The 22091-nt window shown below is 36.7% G+C and overlaps 1 protein-coding gene across 3 annotated transcripts in view; it reads right to left on the bottom strand.

Annotated features, from left to right (window-relative positions):
* The window catches only part of chrnb3.L (cholinergic receptor, nicotinic beta 3 L homeolog), a 30442-nt gene that overhangs the window by 7024 nt on the left and 1327 nt on the right, over positions 1-22091 (bottom strand). The window contains exons 1-4 of one of the 3 annotated variants that reach the window (XM_041564053.1): positions 19124-19177; positions 18633-18772; positions 11178-11329; positions 5202-5246 (exon numbers count right to left, since the gene is read on the bottom strand). In XM_041564053.1, the coding sequence (XP_041419987.1) occupies positions 5202-5246; positions 11178-11329; positions 18633-18690 (255 nt within the window). In that variant the 5' untranslated portion in view covers positions 18691-18772; positions 19124-19177. 3 annotated transcript variants of the gene reach the window in all.

Here is a 22091-nt window from a genome sequence, read left to right as displayed (position 1 = left end):
TGGGGTAAAATTCAAGCTTTGTGACGATTTTCAGAAATTTGATAAAAACCGTTACGTTCAGCATTGATTTGCAGTTTGGCAGTTTGCAGTAGAAACACTTATTTACCCATATTGGATTCGTCAGCATGTGTACTTTCTGAAAATATATGGTTTTCTGGGTCTCTGTACTGTTAGGGGGGTCTAATGTCGCATAATACACACACCAGGTGCTCATATTGCAGCAGCCAGCGCGTCAGCCTTGAAAATGTATATACACTATATGTCATTTGGGGTCTCTGTGCGCCACATAGTTTGGTATATCTATGCATATTGGGCATCAAAGTGTTCAGTAGAACCCATGCGTTCATATTTAGGATGTTTTATGCTGATACGTTACGAAATGTGTGGCATATAATGGGGTAAAATTCAAGTTTTGTGACGATTTTCAGAAATTTGATAAAAACCGTTATGTTCAGCATTGCTTTGCAGTTTGGCAGTTTGCAGTATAAACACTTATTTACCCATATTGGATTCGTCAGAATGTGTACTTTCTGAAAATATACGTTTTCTGGGGTCTCTGTACTGTTAGGGGGTCTAATGTCGCATAATACACACACCAGGTGCTTATATTGCAGCAGCCAGCGCGTCAGATGTGAAAATGTATATACACTATTGTCATTTGGGGGTCTCTGTGCGCCACATAGTTTGGTATATCTATGCATATTGGGCATCAAAGTGTTCAGTAGACCCCTGGCGTTCATATTTACGATGTTTTATGCTGATAAGTTACGAAATGTGGGGCATATACTGTAATGGGGTAAAATTCAAGCTTTGTGACGATTTCCAGAAATTTGATAAAAACCGTTATGTTCAGCATTGCTTTGCAGTTTGGCAGTTTGCAGTAGAAACACTTATTTACCATATTGGATTCGTCAGAATGTTACTTTCTGAAAATATACCGTTTTCTGGGGTCTCTGTACTGTTAGGGGGTCTAATGTCGCATAATACACACACCAGGTGCTTATATTGCAGCAGCCAGCGCGTCAGCCGTGAAAATGTATATACACTATTGTCATTTGGGGTCTCTGTGCGCCACATAGTTTGGTATATCTATGCATATTGGGCATCAAAGTGTTCAGTAGACCCCTGGCGTTCATATTTAGGATGTTTTATGCTGATAAGTTAGAAATGTGGGGCATATTAATGGGGTAAAATTCAAGCTTTGTGACAATTTTCAGAAATTTGATAAAAACGTTATGTTCAGCATTGCTTTGCAGTTTGGCAGTTTGCAGTAGAAACACTTATTTACCCATATTGGATTCGTCAGAATGTGTACTTTCTGAAAATATATGGTTTTCTGGGGTCTCTGTACTGTTAGGTGGTCTAATGTCGCATAATACACACACCGGTGGTTATATTGCAGCAGCCAGCGCGTCAGCGGTGAAAATGTCTATACATATTGTCATTTGGGGGTCTCTGTGCGCCACAATAGTTTGGTATATCTATGCACATTGGGCATCAAACTGTTTAGTAGACCCCTAGGTTTATTTTAGGATGCTTTATGCTGGTAATGATACATGGACAATACGATGCTGGAAAAGTTAAGCTTTGAGGCAATTTCCAGATATTTCACCAAACCGCCAAATTTGGCAAAGCCTTGCACTCAGTAGTTTGGAGCAGAAAGGCACTGGATACCCATTTAGGATTCGTAGAATGTGTACTTTCCAAAATATATGGGGTTCTGGGGCGTAAACATTATGTTAGGTGTTTTTACCCACAAAAAATGCAGTCAATGTGTTGATTTTCATTAGCTGAAGTTACCCACAGGACAATTTGTATGTGCTAACTTTGCATTTTGGGGCCTCTAAATGCCAATACTTTGGTAAACTATGAACAATGCACCAAACTGTTAGGAGAACCCTGGCAATCATATTTAGGGTGCTTTTTCTTGGTGCATAACGATACATGGGTAATATGTGCTGAGAAAGTTGAAGCTTTGAGGCAATTTTCAGATATTTCACCCAAAACCGCAAATTGTGGAAAGCCTTCGACTCAGTAGTTTGGAGCAGAAAGGCATGGGTACCCATTTTAGATTCTGTAGAATGTGTACTTCCCAAAAATATATGGGTTTTGGGGGTAAACATATATTTCTGTGTTTTTTACCCCACAAAAATGCAGTCAATGTGTTGATTTTTCATTAGCTGAAGTTACCCACGGGACGTTTGTATGCGCTAACTTCATTTTGGGGCCTCTAAATGCCAGATACTTTGGTAAACTTATGAACAATGGCCACCAAAATGTTCAGAGGAACCCTGGCAATCATATTTAGGGTGCTTTTCTTAGTACTAATGACACATGGGTGATATGGTGCTGGAAGTTGAAGCTTTGAGGCAATTTTCATATATTTCACCAAAACCGACAACTTTGGGAAAGCCTTGCGACTCAGTAGTTTGGAGCAGAAAGGCATGGGTACCCATTTAGATTCTGTAGAATGTGTACTTTCCAAAAATGTATGGGTTTTGGGGCGTAAACATATATTTCTGTGTTTTTACCCCACAAAAATGCAGTCAATGTGTTGCTCTTTCATTAGCTGAAGTTACCCACAGGGACTATTTGTATGCACTAACTTCATTTTGGGGCCCCTAAATGCCAGTTACTTTGGTAAACCTATGAACAATGGCCACCAAACTGTTCGGAGGAACCCTGGCAATCATATTTAGGGTGCTTTTTCTTGGTGCATAACGATACATGGGTGATATGGTGCTGGGAAGTTGAAGCTTTGAGGCAATTTTCAGATATTTCACCAAAACCGACAATTGTGGGAAAGCCTTGTGACTCAGTAGTTTGGAGCAGAAAGGCATGGGTACCCATTTTAGATTCTGTAGAATGTGTACTTTCCAAAAATATATGGGTTTGGGGGGTAAACATATATTTCTGTGTTTTTACCCACAAAAAATGCAGTCAATGTGTTGATTTCTCAGTAGCTGAAGTAAAGTCCTGAACAATTTGGATGTGCTAACTTCATATTGGTGTCTCTAATTGCCAGATACTTTGGTAAACCTATGCATAATGGGTATCAAACTGTTCAGTGGACCCCTGGAAATCATATTTCAGGTGCTTTTTCTTGGTACCTAATATAGTTTGGGATATGCGGAGCAGCAAAATAAAACCTTTGAAATGATTTTTCAGAATTTTTAATTTTTTTTTGAAAAACCGCTATGTTCAGACAAGCTTTTATGTTTGGTAGTTGGGAGTAGAGAGACATAGTTACCCATTTTGTAATCGGCAGAATGTGTACTTTTCAAAAATGTATGGTTTTCTGGGGTAAACCTACGGTTTCAGGATTTTTTGCCTTGGAATCTAAAGCATGCCGTTTTCTGCCTTAGTGCTTTCAAAATTCGGTAATATACTGCCGGGAGTTTTTGCTGTACAGAAATCCTAAATCTCCCTAAAACTATACATATCTGGTATTGGCACATTCGAGAGACATAAGGCTTTCCAAATCAGTTGGATTTTCATCCGTAACATGAAATATTTTTCTGGTATAAATTGATATACGATGAAAAATGGTAATTTTTCATTTTTTTTTGGTATTTAGTACTATAAATTTTTTTGCACAGGTGGAAATACATGAAAACTCAGGCAGATTTAGAAAGCTCAGTTTCTCCCGAAAAAAACAATGTATAGTTTTCCTAGGTAAACTATAGGTTTCCCCTTAGAAAATGCCCCTAAAGTGAGAGAGTACAAAATGTTTCAAAAACGGCTGGCATTTCGCGTAACCAAAATGTGAAATTCTGCTGGCACTTAAAGGGTTAATGACAGCTCATTCTGCAAAAAAGATTTTTTTATTTCACAAGAAATTGGTGTTTGGTATGGCTTGGTGAGTATTTTGGAAGCAGATGTCAGATGGGAGTTTACAGAGTTATGGTCTTCTAGCATATGTCAGTATGAAATGTTCTGTGAGGTATACATTTAAGGAACGTATTGATAAATTCATGTTAAATATTTTTTTAATATTATGTAAATACTTTCCTATTTTGTCATTTTACCATTCATTACTATTAGAACATTTCGGGGCAGATTTATCAAGGGTCGAATTTCGAGGGTTAAAAAACCCTCGAATTCAACCCTCGAAGTAAAATCCTTCGAATTCAAATATCGAATTCAAAGGATTTTAGCGCAAAAGGTTTGATCGAATAAAAAACGATCGAACGATAAAATCCTTTGAATCGAACGATTCGAACAATTTTAACGATCGGTCGAATTATTTTTATTCGATCAAAAAAAAACTTAGAAAAGTGCTCTGGAAGGTCCCCATAGGCTAACATTGCACTTCGGTAGCTTTAATGTGGCGAAGTATGAAGTCAAAGTTTTTTTAAAGAGACAGTACTTTGATTATCGAATGGTCGAATAGTGAAACGATTTTTTCTTCGAATCGTTCGAATCATTTGATCGAATTTGACCAATTCGATAGTCGAAGTACCCAAAAAAATACTTGAAATTCGAATATTTTTGCATTCGAACTATTCACTCGAGCTTAGTAAACCTGCCCCTTCATATACGTTTGGTTGGCTGATAAGAAAATAAGGCTACATGAAAATGGAGAAATAAGAAAAAAAGCCATAAAATTAAGAGAGAGCAATAACGTGTGGTTGAAGCCTTACTAAACTTATATCAGTCTTTTCCAGCATAATGGTAACCATGAAACTGCTTGCTCGGGTATTGAAATCTATCCATGTCCTCTAATATATCAGTGTCTACCTTTGCTACCCCATTTTCCAAAAGAATAAAACTAAATAAATGGGCAATCATTCAGGATAAAAGCATTGAGGGGGGAGGAGACACCATAAGAACAGCACAATATCTGTAACAGGCTGCATAACATTTAGGCACGCTATAAATATAAAATTTTAAAAATAAAGAAATGGCTTTTAAATGAAATGACAGTGCCATGTATGGAGGATACATTTAGGAAGACAGGCAAAATTGAAGCCTGCTCTCATACAAAAAATGCAAATGCACAAAAAGGAAATGTGTATACATATTAATAATACTATGCCCTTGTGCGGTCTTAGTTTTACTAATTCAGTTCAAACAATAATTTGGCGTAGAGGGCTAGCAAATCATTTTTGTATACTCATCTTGCACCACAGCTACCCTTTTACATTAACCTGCAACAATTCCTTTTAAAATAGAAAAAATAAATTCATACTTCTGATTACCTGCCTTAACCATACATTTGTAGTCATCAGCTGTTTTTTCTCATCCTGTTAACGACAAAAAGCAAAAGAATGTATATGTCAATTCAAGCTGTTGTAAATGATGGTCGATGATATTTGTGCATCAAAAGAATGTCTAATCAGTACAGGAAAGGATTGTGAGTGCTTTAAAGCAGAAATAAAGACTCCAGTTTTTCCCCCCAGGTTCATGTTAAAAAAATGCTACAACCTGGGGTACTTTACTGCAGATTGTCTCGCTGCCATTTTCTCCCAATCCTCTGTACCACCAGGGGGAAGGTGCACATGCATGCAGAGCACACAACGTTCTTTGCCTCTTAATGGGATGCTTGAATGAGCACAGGGAAAACGGCAGTGAGAAAATCTACAGTAAAGCACCCCTGACCAATGTGATTTTATAAAGAAGATGCTAGGGGGGAACTGTAATAACTTTTGCCTTCACTGGATGAGAGTTTATTTCTGATACATTCTGTATGTAAAACTAAAAAGGCAATAGCAAAGAACAGACACATCTGCTTTTAATTGCAATTGTATCTACAACTATCTTCAAAATCACTGAACATTTTTACATAATATAATTTCGAAAGAGGATTAGAAATGCATTTTCTAAGCAAAGAAAAACGTTTTGAGTGGACATCCCCTATATCTGCATTATGAAAACTGTGCCAAAACAAAGAAACAATATAAGTAGTGTTAATGTAATTCTGTTGTAAAAAAAAATGGAATTGTTTCTTATTGCTGTACATGTTGCCATGAATTTATCAAAGCTAAAAAAAGTATACTCGTGTATATTTTATATATAGAATAAATTAGGGACACCTGCTCCACCTGCCCTCCACAGCACTTGATGAGAATGCAGGAAATGGTTATGTGGGGATTGTTTGATGTGCACACTCTAAGGATGGGGGGTCATGGGCCCTTATAGTTCCCTTTTCTGTCTCCAACCCATATTTTTACCATGTCTAGTAACCCATTGCAACCAATCAGATGTCCTGATGCGCAGTAACTACTAGCTGTTGATTGTTTGTTAAGCGTTACTAGAGAAATAGCAAACTTAAAGGAGAACTAAACCCTAAAAATGAATAGGGATCAGCAGAAAAGAAGATGGGAAGCTACTGGGGCAACTTTGGAGGCACAGTTCTTCCATGCTAAAGAGCTTTGGTTGAAGCCCAAAACATAATGTACAACATTTCTAGCCTACTTCTTTAGTTTAACTTCCCTTGTCCTTTAAGACCATTTGACCACATTGCACATTATTTAGGCAAAAGCCTAGCACAGATATATTGCAGGTCTCTCTTATCTGCAGCTGTTTGCCATCAGCATTTAAATTTAGTCTCATTCATATGAAACAGTACATGTGCTGTGAGTCGAAGGGCATGTGGTGTTTTAGGATACATGATTTTTAAGGAAAACTGCATTCAACTAGCATTCAAAACACTCTTTCCAGTATCTAGTCAGACTTGGCACATGTGGCACATGACAAGTCATTCACACATTCAACACATTCAACACATTCCTCTTTGGGAGATCATCTGCAATCAAAATGCCATTACCCACCAAGACAAGAATATGAGAAGGCATGATTAATTGAAATGTAGCATCTTAGCAATGACTATTAAAAAACTTTCACTGCTGTTAGTTTAGCTGGATATTCCATTGAGTGGTAGATGCTTTAACATTTAATATATCATTAACATGCATGGGTTGAGTTGGGTTAAAATATTTAGTTAAATAACAGTAACTTTAATCAGGGAAAAAAATTAAGGGCGTTATTTATTAAAGGTCGAGTTGTGTTTTTCCAGAAAAAATTTAGTTTTTCGAGGGTAGTTTCACTAAAGCTCGAATTTTCCAGGATAAAAAAAGCCTTAAGTTTTTAGAGATTTATTATACCCTGACCCTGGAAATAGCTTGAATCTGAAAATACACCATCTAAAACCTGTCAAGGTCCAATTAAAGTCAACGGCAAAGGTCCTTTGAACCACTTGAAAATGTTTTTTGCCTTCATGATGTTTGGGTTTTTTACTGTGGTTTTTGTTCCAAAACTCAATCAATTCTAGGTATTCAAAGTTTTTTAGTCGATAACTCGATCAATTCGAACTTGACCTATGATAAGGTTCATCAGTTTTAAAAGGATTGTTCAGTATAAAAATAAAAACTGGGTAAATAGATAGGCTGGATGTCTAAAATAAAAGCCAGAACACTACTCTCTTGGTTTCCACTGATTGGTTACCAGGCAGTAACCAATCAGTGACTTGAGAGGGGGAGGGACATGGATCTTAACTGTTGCTTTTGAATCTGACCAGCATGCTGAGGATCAATTGCAAACATACTAAACAGTTATGTCCCATGCCCCCCCCCCTTAAATTTGCTGACTAACTCAGAGTTAGCTGAAAAGCAGGAAGTTGGGTTCTGTTATGTAAGACATCCGCTCACTCCAGCCTTTATAGATTACATTTTTGCCTAACTAACTATTAGAATTTAAACCAGAAAGTATGATTGTAAGCCCCGAAAAGCCCAGTCACAGTCCTTAACAGATATTTATGTGTGGGGATGACGGATGTGAATAATTTTCAGGGCAGCCCAGCTGCAAGTGGCACAGAATTTAGCTCTGCTGTTTTGCACACGCAGCTGTTTTTCAGTAAAAAAAAAAAGTGACCTAATTTAATGGATTTTCTATGCTTCCCTTTATTTTATAGACATTTAAGGTATATTCCTTGTTTGTGTAGAAAATTAGATGTTAAATGTCAACCCATTTTTAATGTTTATAATTTTAAAGGCAAACTAGGCTAAATTTATAACTAGTGCTAAGGTTTGCTTATTTTTTATTTACATGTTTTCAGTAGGGATGCACCAAATCCAGGATTCAGTTTGAGATTCAGATTTTGTTTAACCAAATCTGAATCCTGCTGAAAAAGGCCAAATCTAAGTGCCTAGCCGAACCAAATACAAATCCTTAAAATTACATACTTTTCAACACTCGAATAAGAATTGTGATGTTTTCTCATGCGTGGTTCTTTTTAATCCTTTATTGCTCTGATTTGCACATTGTTTGGGATTTGGCCAAATCCTTAATGAAAGATTCAGGATTTGGCCAAACCACAAAATAGCGGATTTGGTGCATCCCTAGGTTTCAGTGAAGCATATGGGCATGGAAGCCCTAGTTAGCCCAGCTGCCATGCTGTTTGGCAACAACAGCTCCCATAAATAACATAGCAGAATATTTTTATTGCACAGCATGCCATTATTATTACCTTCCTGGGTAGTTTCAATTGCTGGCTGGAGTGAAGCATGTGTGTTTTCTCATAGCAAAGTTATAGCCAGACCAGCAGTATTACACAAATGTCTGGGTAAATTTGTTTCTCTACGCAAGTGTCTCTTTGGGTCTGAATTTAAGTTTTCCCCAACAGAAAATTATTTCTCTAACTAACTGAACATAGTCTTGCTATCAGTCATTCATTATAATTGTATATAGATTTATAGTTCACTCCTGTGTGCTGCCTTTATTATTATTTTCTGTATTTCTATTACTTAGGCCCTTCCAATAAAACGTGTATGAACCCCATTCAAATGTGTATGAATCACCATTTGGATATTACTACTTGCTGCTGTCGCTGTTTCTAGCATACCTTAAACATCAAAGAGTACATTCTGTGTCTGCTGAAACAGAGAACTACACCAGGCCTCAAAAAACCTCTATGGAAAAGTACACAGTTTATCTTTCAGTAGTGGAAATATTGCCTTAAGCTACATCTTCTTCCTTTCATACTTCCCTCACAAGTTGCCTCCTTCTCTATTTCCCATAACTTATGTTAAGGGCCCCTTCAGATAACATTATGCATTTTTATTATAATGAAAGTACCTGAACTCTGTTGGGTTCTTGCCCAGTAGGGACTTTGCATTGTTAACTTCAATATCTGCTAAAGAATAGCTGCATTAATAAATATAGACAGACCCAAGCATTAGTTGTGTTCGTTGCATCAGCCTAAATGGTGTTGACCCGGATACAGTTATTTTTCAAGCCATTAGACAGATGTATTTATTGTTTCACTCACTTCCAGTAGTGACATATGTGGTAGTATTGTGCAAAGAGTTCTTGCAAGAAGAACATTACGTGTATAGGAAGAGAGTAGTAGATAGTCTTTTGAGATACTAAATTTAATAACAGGTGATGCTCCTTGCATTGGTAAGTGGACACACACACACACACACATTTCCACTCCACTTATATAGTTTTCCAGATGCAGTAAATTTTTAGACACACAGCAAATTCATTTAATTTTGGATTCAATTGGATATCAAATCCAGACAAAAGATCTGGCAAATAAACTAAATATGTATCACGATCGGTACCCAAAATCCAGAACCAATGCTAGGCTCCCTGGTCTTGGCTCTTGCTTCCGCCTTTAACAGCCGCCTTTCACCTCAAGAGGAGCCCTCGGCTAATTGGATGCCGCCAGGTCTTATTAAGAGAGGTGCCAAGCTAAGGGTTCTGGACGAGCAGAGGGAAACAATCGTTAGCAAAGTCTTTTTGGGCAAAAGGTCACAGTTCAAGGAACAGACAAAAGCGTAGTCAAATCAGGCCGGGTCGGTGCGGGCAGAATACAAGCAGAGTCGGACAGGCAAGGGTCAAAATCAGAAGATCAGATCAGAAGAGTCAAGCCAGGCACGGGTCGGATGACGGATTTCAGAATAGTCGGATAACAGGCAGAGGTCGGGATCACAGAAGTCAGCAAAGTCAGGCAGGCAGGGTCAAAATAGGAATCAGAATACAAATAGAATGCACCCAGTAACTCAGAAATGGAACCTAACAAACAGGCAATAAGTTTGGATCAGAGGCCCCTTTAAATATTTGAATTTGGCGCCGATGGCGTGATGATGTAACGCGGCCGGCACGTGAAACAAGGAAGTGTGCGGCCACGCATGCCATAGAGAAGCCGGAGCAGGAACCGAAAGGACTAGGGCTGCTGGTGTCCCCGCCAGGCCCTAGTCCCCGCTAGACCACCAGGGTAAGCCCTTACAATATGTCTTAATTTGCAAGTTAAATTGCAGCACATTTAACTCAATTGTCCAACACTGGTGAGATCCTGTTTGGCTTATAGTTCAAATCCAAATCTTGCAAAACATGTTGTGATTCAACATAATTTTGTGTTTGTTGCATTCTTAATTTTACAACAAATAAGTTTTGTATACCTGGCAATATCCACCATCAACTCTCCCATATTTTTGTGAGAATCTGATACACACACACACACACACACATTTCCACTCCACTTAGCCGAAATTTCAGATTCCATTGGTCAAGGCAAGCTCAGTTTACTTGCTAACTTTTACTTTTGCATTTAAACAGGTGACCAGGAAATGCTACCTGCTGATTGGTTGCTATGGGTTACTGCCCCATGGCAAACTTAGTGCCTTTTATTACATAACCCCCTAGCAGAATAAAGAAGTTGAGCGAAGAGAGGATGAATAATAGTTTGGAAAGTGGGCCCACGGTCTAAGGTTATCTGGTGGGCCCTTGACACCCCAGTCTGACACTGATCTGATAGAAAACATCTTCCAGGCCTCCATCTCACAAAGCTCCCAACATAAAGAATTTGTTATATCTATGTGACTTTTAAATTGTATATAACCCCATACTGTTTCTAAATCTATACATACAGTATGTGTAACATCAGTTATTACCAATAATCTTTAAATAAACAAATACCGCCACTCTCCAAACTATTTTTGTAACGCTATCCTATTTTCACCTTTATTACTTAAATTCAAAGGTTGTTGGACTTTCAGACTTCCAAGCTGGTCCATTTAAACTGATTTAGGAACCATTAAGTAAATCCTGCAAGGTGGATTCATGTTCACTTTTCAAGCGGAATGAACTAACAATCATCTGTAAGTCTCCCCCCACTGCATTAAAGTGATTACAGTTATTCTGGCTGATTTTAGGAATGTATGATTACTTACCACATCAACAAGCTGTGATATTTTTAAACCAAAATTAACTTTAATGGTGCTGTTTGGGTTTAGAACAGGCCTGACCCATTTCTGGTAACCAGCAAATAGTTTTCGAAGGAGCGCATCTTCTATTTCTGCTAATGGATGAATCTTTGCAAAAGCTGGAGATAATAAAAAATAATATTACTACATACATAAATATACATTTAGTTATTTTTATAGTAAAAGCTTAGAAAGTAGTAGTAAGTAAGTGCTATTGCTTAAGCAATGAGTAAGTTAAGCTTAATATATTTAACTGGAAACATTTACCAATCTAGTTATCAAGCTTGAGTTCACCTTTAGTGCTATCCATTGGACTTTACCTATTACATAAAGAGTCAATGACTAAAAGCTACTCTTGTTTTAGGATATATACATATGAAAACTTAAGCTACATTTTTCAAAATGCTCCCCCATTGTTTGACACAGGGCATATGCACAATGCTAGAATACTTTCTCCCATATATAATTAAAGGGACGAGGTTTGCCCAGGAGCAGTAACCTATAGCAACCAATAAGATGCTTGCATTTAAACAGGTGACCAGTAAATGCTACAGTACGTGTTGAATGATTGCTATGGGTTACTGCTCTATTTATAATGCTGTGTAAAAAGTGGAGTGAAACATTACGGGTGATGTTGCTCATAGCGACCAATCATATAATTGCATTTGTTTTCTAACTGTTAAAATCTAATTGCTGATTGGTTGTTTTGGGCAACATCACTGGTAATGCTTCACTCCACTTTTCCACAGCATGATAAATAGGCCCCTCAGTGTTTTTTAGTACATAACCCTCTTAATGTCAAAAATATGCAGATAATCCTGCTTTCATTTCATTGCAAGCATAGTTTTATTATAATGGCCATGAAGAAACACAGGGTATATGTATACAATATATAATTACATAATTTCCTTCTCTGACTGCCTGCTTTTCAATAATGTAATGCTGTGTTGTCTTGCTTATTATGCCCTCTTGATCACACAATAGGAGGGCTATGGGGAGTTATCAGAGAGGGACTTCCTATCAAGCCTGAGACAAAAGTTACAACCAACCCATCAATACCAAGGAACAGTTGAACTTACACAGACTACAAATATATACTGTACATAGCATCATATGTTCGCATCATAGAGCAAAGACGAAATCCCACTGGAAAGTACAGTGATATGCTTGATTATGCATAGCATTACATTTAGTTGCCTACATAGTCCTTTGAAACTGCAAGCTCAATATAGTGTCATATGTTTTAATGGGTGAGCATTGGAGTGCAATTGATAACTGTGATCTGGACAAAATGAAATATGTCACTCATGTTAGTAGACACTTTAAAACCTTTGGCCAAAACAGTAAACAACTGAGGTGGCTGGTGCAACAGGTTGTGAAATTTCCTAGACAGGGTGGAGATAGGGACAGACTACTTTTACAACAGGAAGTTCTGTGGATTGAAAAATGAAATACCTTAACACCCATGGGATAGAAAGAGGAATTGAGCTATTCTTACTTTTATTATTACGTGTCTAGCCTTACCTTGTAATTATGGGAAGGTGATTACCTGTTCTTGTAAATATGAATGTGAATGTTTTATTCCACAGTTTTATATTTGCACATACACTGACACATTGGATATTACAAAAGGATCACAACATGGAGGACTGCAATTATGGACTAATATGATCAATGGACAAATGTAGCACTAAGGTACATTGTATCCTTTAGAATGAGGAAATTAAGAGGAGAGATACACTGATAACTGCCAATCATTGTTAAGATGTCATCACTTAATCACAAGGGATGGGGTTGTATGTTGACCTTCCCTTTAAATGTTTTTCCTCACACATTTTGTAAGTAGCACGTGATGAAGGGGCTTTACTGAGATATTACCAGAAATAAAAAGAAAATACATTGAATTTTTGCAGAAGCATTGAAGTGAGTGGGCCTTTATTTCTATTTTTGTGTATACATATGTTTTTACTTTTATAGCATTTTATTTCTTCATGAAACCCACCACTTCAGATATTGCATTTTCTTGGATTATTGGTTCTGTGTCATTTGTCCATCAAACCTTCTAGTTTAAATGCAAGTAATAATGCTAATAAGGCATCCACAGTGTATGCATAAAAAGGCAATGAAGTGATAAAATGCATTAGTAACTGTATTGTGCACTGCATCATCTGTACACACTCAGTGATCCATAGATAATAGAAAGGTTGTAGCTTTGTTGAAAATTCCAGTTGCACCTACTTTCAGAGCTGTATGAATGTTAAATATTTATATCTACACCTAGGGGCATTTCAGCCTTCAAGCAACAGGCAGTAAATTGCCTCCCAGCACCAAAGTTACATGCACTCCTTCAGATAACATGTATAAAATCCCACAAGGCACGTTACTTTAAGAGCTGATGTTCAAATTGTAAACCAGAGACTAGGGGTGAAAGTATATTAACAGCCTATGGTAAAATGGTTATATCAAAACAAGAATGGATAAAAATCTTGCAAAAACATTTGCAAATGCTATTTTTATTGTATTGATTCTTTTTTTTCCTATACCACAGTTTATTATATTCCACACTATCAGGAGACATAGTATTAACCTATAGGTAGGGTTGCCACCTGGAAAAAAATACTACAGGAGGTGTGCCAGTAAAGCATGGAAGGTGGGAGCCAGCACGGGACCAGAAACACTGAAAAAACTGGTTCCACCGACTTCCACCCATTTTTATTTTACCCATATTCTTCTGATTCTCTTGCTTTTATTCCACATAGCAGCTCATTAACCACACTCTTCCCCTTGACCCTTGAAAGAGCCTGCTAGAACATATGGCAGCGTGTTTGTATAACAAATATAAACCATGATTAAGGATTTTAGTACATAGCAAATTGTTAGGAGTGCTCTACCCTCTTGTATTCACCTGTGCAGGTCCAGGTGCAAAACCGGAAGACCCTTGCCTGCAGTAGCACTCTGGTAGTGTTGCAAAAATCTTCAGTGATTTATTAGCCCATATACAAACACACAACTGTTTTTACTTGATCTATTAGAAATAGTTCTACATCAGAACTACTTCCTGTTTGGGGATGATTACTATATACAGCAGCGTGGCACTGCTATGGGTAGCAATGGCACCCACATATGCCAACCTATATATGGCATTCATGGAAGAAAAATGTATTTACTCACACCCATTGTTTCAGAGACATTGTTTATTATATCTACGCTATATTGATGATATATTCATGTTATGGGATGGTGATCAAATGAGTTTGCAATTGTTTCATGACTACATCAATCATATGGAAGCGAACTTGAAATTTACAGGCACATCCAGTACAGAGACACTGAATTTTCTTGATGTGAGACTAACTCGAAAAGGTGTAAAACTTGAATCAGATCTATATAGAAAAGAAACAGATAAAAATAACCTACTCCACTATCAAAGTTTTCACCCGAAAAAAAAAGAGAAATCTTTGCCCTCTACACAATATACAAGGGTTAAACGTATTGTCAGTGACACAGAGGTCTGTAGGACACGACTTGCACAAATGACGGAATGTTTTTCACAGAGGGGTTATCCCAATGGAATACTAGAGGAAGGCTTGAACAAAGTCAAAGATAAATATAAAGATCCCCCCTTAAAACGGGACACTAATACTAAAAAAGAGGAACAACGGATGGTCTTCGTTAGTAAATATACAACAGCAAGTAGACGTGTCTAATATTGTCCAAAAACATTGGCACTTATTACAAAATTGTCTGACGCATATACCACAATTCAGTGAGCCACCACTTATTGCATACAAAAGGGGAAATAATATATGTGATAAATTAGTAAAAGCGGATATAGGACCTCAAAAAGAATATAAACAACGTTTTTTACAGAGTCCAAAATACGGTACTTTCCCATGTCTAGGTTGTACACAATGTAATTCAGTGATAAAAGGAAATCACTTTTGCCATCCGCATACTGGTAAAAAATACCCAATAAAGAATTTTTTCACATGTGATTCAACATATGTAATATACTTATTGAAATGTCCATGTGGTTTAATTTATGTGGGAGAGACCACCCAAAAAATTAAAGATCGCATCTCAAAACACAAATCCACGATCCGTAGGGCAATAACAACATTGCCGGTCCCCCAACACTTCCATCAGGCAAGACATACTGTAAGTCAACTAAAATTTCAAGTCATTGACACAGTGAAGATTCCAAGAAGGGGTGGCAATAGGTTATTACAACTAAAGCATCGTGAAATGTACTGGATAAAACTTTGGACACGATATGGCCACAGGGGTTGAATAGAGATTACACCCCAGCAATGTTCATTTTTAAGTAAGTGGGAAACTATACACACAATGTTTTTAATGTTTGATTGTTACTATATTGTCTATGATACTCACAAAATCTCTCTTTTTATTTCTTTTTCCCTTTAAGGTTATTAACTGATCTACAATGAATACTGAGTACTGGTTGCGTAATGTGCGCAAAGGTATGAGTCTCAAGATTGGACTGGGTAGCCAGTGCAATATAAATCGTGACAGCGTCTCAGGTAATATAAGATCAGTATTTATTATTATATTCACTTTTTAACACTGTTCATTAACAGACTGAATATGGACTCATTTTTGGAACTGTGAACTAAGGGTTAATTGATGAATAAATCTGATTAACCAATGGAATCACTGAAGGGAGGAGATTGATGTAACCACACCCCTGTAACACTATATGTCTCAAGAGAAAGTAATCACATTAGGCTTGATAAAGGGTCCAGTAGGGCCCGAAACGTTGCCCTTTGTGTGTTTGTATATGGGCTAATAAATCACTGAAGATTTTTGCAACACTACCAGAGTGCTACTGGATTTTTTCATAAGGATTTTAGTACAGCTTATTGAAAATCTTCTTAGAAGAGATAGAAACATAGCAAGAGCACTGAAAATTCTGTCTTTTGATTTGCTGCTCTTTAAAAGTTTTATCGCTTCTCTAGAATAAAGCTAAATGTGTAACACAGTCAAGTTTTTTTGCAGTGATCTAGTGTTTTTTATGGTGACAAAACATAATTGTGCAGAAAAAAATACAAATTAAAAAAACAGCTTGCTTGAATTCTGAAATTAGACTAACTATTGACTTCCTTATGTTATGCCTGCATTGAAAAGACAGCAATCATACCAATACTGACACGGCTTCGGTATGGGCATGCTATATGATTATCAAGTTCGCAGGCACTGAATTGGCGCAATCAAATGCAGATAAACAGAATATGAAGCATTTTTTTTAATTGAGAAAGCATGTTATAACAAAACAAACCAACATCGAAACGCATTAGTGATTCATAAACATATTGATATTAATGGATAATGAGTTTCCAGGTAAGGGAGCCCACACCTGTAAATCACCAGCAGGATTGCGGATCACAAATAAAACATCAGCGTTGACAGGATAGACAATACTCACTTCTCTCTCTTTGTTAATGAACTATCAGTGCTTATAATACAGCCATTTCCAGACGTCCATTGATTCATATTGGAGACTTTTTGTGGCTCATTATAAACATGAATAATTACATTACTACAGCACTAAATTATAGCCCCAGTGCTCAGTAGTCCCATTAGTAACTGAAAGTGAAGGTACTGAGAGTTGTGTGATTGTAAAGGTGCTAGCAGGGCATCTGTTCTCACATCCGTAAATAATAAACTTGTAAGGAATTATCTGATTTGAATAGTTGGACTGGTAAATTATGTTTTTAACCTGTAAATAATAACTTATGATAGGTTAATTCTTGCACATTATAAATTATAAATATTCCCCCTACTAAATCATCATGTAGTAGAGAGTACCTTATCATATTTGAATTTATAAATATAGATATGTCCACTGAATTAAAATATAATTGGGGGAATGTAATAAACGTCGCAAAGAGCAAAACAATTAGCACAAATAAGAATAAAAAGTCTTATTTCGCAATGTAATACTCTTCCTTAAACTGTTATTACATTGCGAATTTTATTTGCGCATTGCCCACTTTGAAGAAGTGCTTGAAGGTGTCGTAAACTTTTGGAGCAAACATGACAACTTTTTCAGTAAGACGTTTTATTAGATTCATTGCACACTGGCGCTAACTATAAAATTCGCAAACTTTCTTCCACTGTCAGAAGTGGTCGCTAAACAGTTTCCGGGGTCGCAAAAGCTATATTAAATTCGCACAAAGGCAAATTTGTTCGCACAGAGGCATAACTTTTCACATTGCAAATATTTTTTCCGTTACCGACTTTTATTTCATTCCCCCATATAACTTTTAGGGGCAGATTTATCAAGGGTTGAATTTAGAGTTCATGGGAGTTTATAAAAACTCCCATGAACTCAAAATTTTGAAAATAAACGAGCAGTCAAAATTTTTTTAAAAAAATTCACATTTTTCAATCTCGGGTGAATGGGATCGACCTGCAAACTCGAATCAAATTCAAATTTGATTCAAGTTTGTTCTCCAAAAAAACTTGATTTTCAGGAAGGCTGCAAACAAGTCCAAATTGATCCCAGGACATCCCCCATAGGCTAATACAGCAATTCGGCAGGTTTAAGGTGGCGAGTAGTCGAATTCGAAGTGCCAGTACATGATACATTTCAAAAATCCAATTTAAATTTTTTTAAAAACTCAAATTGAATTTGAACTATTCCCTAGTCGAATTCCACTTAAAAAAACAGGAAAATTCGAATTTGAAATTGAAATCTTCACTTCGACCTTTGATAAATCTGCCCCTTAATGTTCTATAATGTTCTATAAAGCAACAACTCAGTGAAAAACTACGGAATTAACAGGTTTATGAGTGTAATTTGGGTATGCTGCATGCTTACCCTAAGTCAGTGCTACTTGGTGTATAAAAAAGGTACAGATTGTAGTGACATTGTACCGTGCCCATGCTACTTCTGTTAGCCATTGTTGCAGATGCTACTATACAAAAGCATCTGGTACATTCAATTATGTTTTCACTCCCCAAAATATTTTTTCCCTTGAAATCATGTGTTTTAAGAAATCTAACTACAAACAAAGACAATTAATGCTGCAAAACCACCGATCAATCTATCAGGAAAGAGAAAATACTTTTTTCTGAGAAGGGACAATCCCTACTTTTCCTATATACAATTACAGTGCATAACCACCTTGTTGTTGCTGAAATATACCTTTACTTCAGACATCTATATATAACAACAAACTTACAATTTTATAATGTATTATTTCAAACCATTCTAACATTTTAAATGTGAACTAAACTCCCTACAGAACCTACTTGAGCACTGCAGTGCACTTTAACATTCTGATACTCAAACAAAAAGAGCCAGCTGGCATCTAAACAGTTACACGCTGATCACAATCCTTCCCATTCAACAAGGCAAACATGCTTAAATAATTGTACACACTTCTAAAGTGCACTTACCAGAGTTGATGAAATACACCGAAATAGAAAAGGAGAGAAAATGAGCAGAGAGGATCATATTCAAGAAGACTTCTTTTTGGTATCAGTTGCAGAGACTGGCTTCCATAGATCAGTTTACGGTGACTGAGAATATCATGAGCCTGAAATACAGAGAGACAATTTGTGCAGTTTCTAGCAACAGTAGAAGAATCCGTGAGGCTTACTTTACTGTTTCAGCTGCATCTACCCTGTGCTTGTATCCTAAGCCCTGCCCTGTTTAACTCCTGCTGATACAGGCAATAGCAAGATATAAGTACCACGATGCTAATCAAATGGACAAACTTGCAATTAGAGAATTAAAAGAGAACTGAATAATTAAAAATCCTGGATTTCTCTGTAACTAGTATTTTCAACATGATCTCTCCAAAGCTTTGCTGCTGGTTTGCTTAGCGAGGATTATAATGATTAACAGAGTGGAAAAAATATGTCAGAGTAATAATTGTACTAGTTACAATTAAAAATCCTGGATTTCTCTGTAAATAGTATTTTCATCATGATCTCTCCAAAGCTTTGCTGCTGGTTTGCTTAGCGAGGATTATGATGATTAAGAGAGTGGATAAAAATACTCCAGAGGAAAAAAAAGCTACATCAGCTGTTAAGGTCAAAAAGATTGATGCTTTGCAAATACAATATTATTATCATCATTTATTTATACAGCAACCACACATTCAGGACATTGAAAGGGGAGCTGGCATATTATAGCATGCTTATACATTTGCCTGAAACATTTGTAGTTACTTGGTGCAGTACATATAGCTTGGAAACCAATCAGAAAGAATTAAATATGTATATTTACACTGCTATAAGCTAGTGGAAGCCTTAGTATGAAACCTACTAAATGTGAATGTAAAACTTGCAATACTACAACGCTATTTTTAAATACATGCTTTGGGGCTATACCAGTATGATCATAATATTAAAGAAAATCACTGGCACTTTTGTAGTGTTTTTGGGGTTATGGCTGTTGGTATTTTGTCTGGTATCAGAATTGGCTTGCCTTGCATACTGCAGTTTTTCATGCTTTATAATTTCTGCAGGATCACTATGTGGCCACTTTGCTGAATATAAGTAAGATATGTCTGGACGCAAGTCATTGCAGGGAAAAGATCAAGTTACTCACTACATCTGAGCCCTATAAGATACTTATATTTTTATAGGAGATAGGAGGTTATTACTGATGTTGCAAGACAGTTTTTGTAATGAAGTAACATAAATGAAGTAACGGCATTCCTTAAAATCTGCATGTATCATTGTATTTTGCACAGGACTACTAAAAATTGTACAGGGACGTGGAAATGTATAAATTATGCAGACTGGATGTACTGTACAATGTATTTTATATCTTCCTTGTATAAAGCTGAACCCAAAGTACAGGTTGTTTAAATGTTGAATAGCAGACTTAGGATATGGTGATCCAAATTACAGAAAGATCCCTTATCTGGAAAACCCCAGGTTCCATGCATTTTGGATAATAAATCTCATATCTATACTTGTTAGCAGGCCCGGATTTGTTGCAAGGCCTAGGGCAGCACATTGGTAGAGGCGGCATGGTGCCCAACCGCATCCACATTTCCAGGTTCCTACAAGAAACCCAGAGTGGAGTTTCCTGTTTAGTGGAAGCAGCACGGTGAGTTTGAATGTGAGCTGGGGGTAGGGGGCACGCAAGGTGGTATCTTGCGTGTGCACGCACTATGGTTATAGAGCTTGCACACACATCGGTTTGCGAGTGCACACACGCACGCCTGGAGTAGGGGGTGCAGGAGACGCCTAGCCTTTCCTATTTGGAAATCCAGTGCTGCTTGTTAGCAATAACAAACAGTACCCATTGGTTTCTGGTGTGGGGACAAGGAGAGGCCAGAAATCTTTAGAAAAAATTAGGGGGTGAGATGTAAATTCACAAATTTAGAGAAATAGAATATGACATAGATAATAAGAGAGGGAGGAAAGTTGGTGAAGCAGAAGAGTTAAAAAAAATTTAAAACAATACTGATATATTAAAGGGCTTGTTCACCTTTTTATTAACTTTTAGTATGATATACAGAGTGATATTTTGAGACAATTTACAACTTTTTTCATTGTTTATAATTTGTGTTTTTTGAATTCTTTAGCTTTTTATTCAGCAGCTCTCCCATGTGCAGTTTCTGCATTCTTGTTGCCTAAACGTAATCCTAGCAACCATACATTGATTTGAATAAGAGACTGGAATATGAATAGGGGAAGGTCTGAATAGAATGAAAAGTAATAAAAAGTAGCAATAACAATGCATTTGTAGCTATTCTATAATGTATTAAAATGTATCTTAAAGATGAGAGGTGCAGAATAGTAGTATCAGTGATTTGAAGAACAAGGGAAAATATTAAAGATGCAGAGAAGATGTGAAAAACTGACCCTGACAGTCCCTTTGTCATTCTTTAATTAAAGGAGTTGTTTACATTTAAATTAACTTACAGAATGATGTAGAGAGAGATATATTCTGAGACAATTTGCAGTTGTTTTTTTTTTATTATTTGTGTTTTTTGAGTTATTTAGCTTTATATTCAGCAGCTCTGTAGCTTGCAGTTTTGGCAATCTGGTTGCTAGGATCCAAATTACCCTAGCAACTATGTATTGATTTGAATAAAATAATGGAAATTGAATAGGAGAGGCTTGAATAGAAAGATGAGTAATAAAAAGTAGTAATATTTGTAAGCTGGAAAGAGAAGAAAAAGGCAAATAATTTAAAAACTGTAAAAAAGGAAAAAATGAAGGCCAGTTGAAAAGAATTAGCCATTCTATAATTTACTAAAAGTTAACGTAAAAGGATACTGTCATGGGAAAACATTTTTTTTCTCAAAGTGCATCAGTTAATAGTGCTGACTCCAGCAGACTTCTGCACTGAAATCCTTTTTTCAAAAGAGCAAACTGATTTTTTAATATTTAATTTTGAAATTTGACATGGGGCTAGACCTATTGTCCCAGTCATGTGACTTGTGCTCTGATAAACTTCATCACGTCATTCTTTACTGCTGCATTGCAAGTTGGAGTGATATCTCCTGGGAAGGTATCCAGATAACAGCTCTCTGGTACATATAAGAAAAGCACTCAATAGTAAAAATGTAGGTCCCACTGCGACACCTTCATTTTCATTAAGTTGGAGAAACAATAGCCTGTCAGAAAGCAGTTCAGTGTAGTGCAGCACTGGCTCTTTTTGAAAGCACATGACCAGGCAAAATGACCTGATATTGCTGCCTACACACCAATAATACAACAAAAAAAAAAAATACACTTGGGCTAGAAATGAATTTTACATGGTAGGGTGAATTATTTGCAGTTTACACAATGTAATTTAGGAATAAAAAAATGACACCATAAAAATCATGACAGAATCCCTTTAAAGGTGAAAAACCCTTCAATGGGCAAGCAACCATTTTGGGATGGGAA

Source organism: Xenopus laevis, chromosome 1L (genome assembly GCF_017654675.1).
Source record: "Xenopus laevis strain J_2021 chromosome 1L, Xenopus_laevis_v10.1, whole genome shotgun sequence".
Classification (NCBI taxonomy): Eukaryota; Metazoa; Chordata; class Amphibia; order Anura; family Pipidae; genus Xenopus; species Xenopus laevis.
Note: the sequence above shows the minus strand (reverse complement) of the source record. Positions and strands in the feature narration are given on the sequence as shown.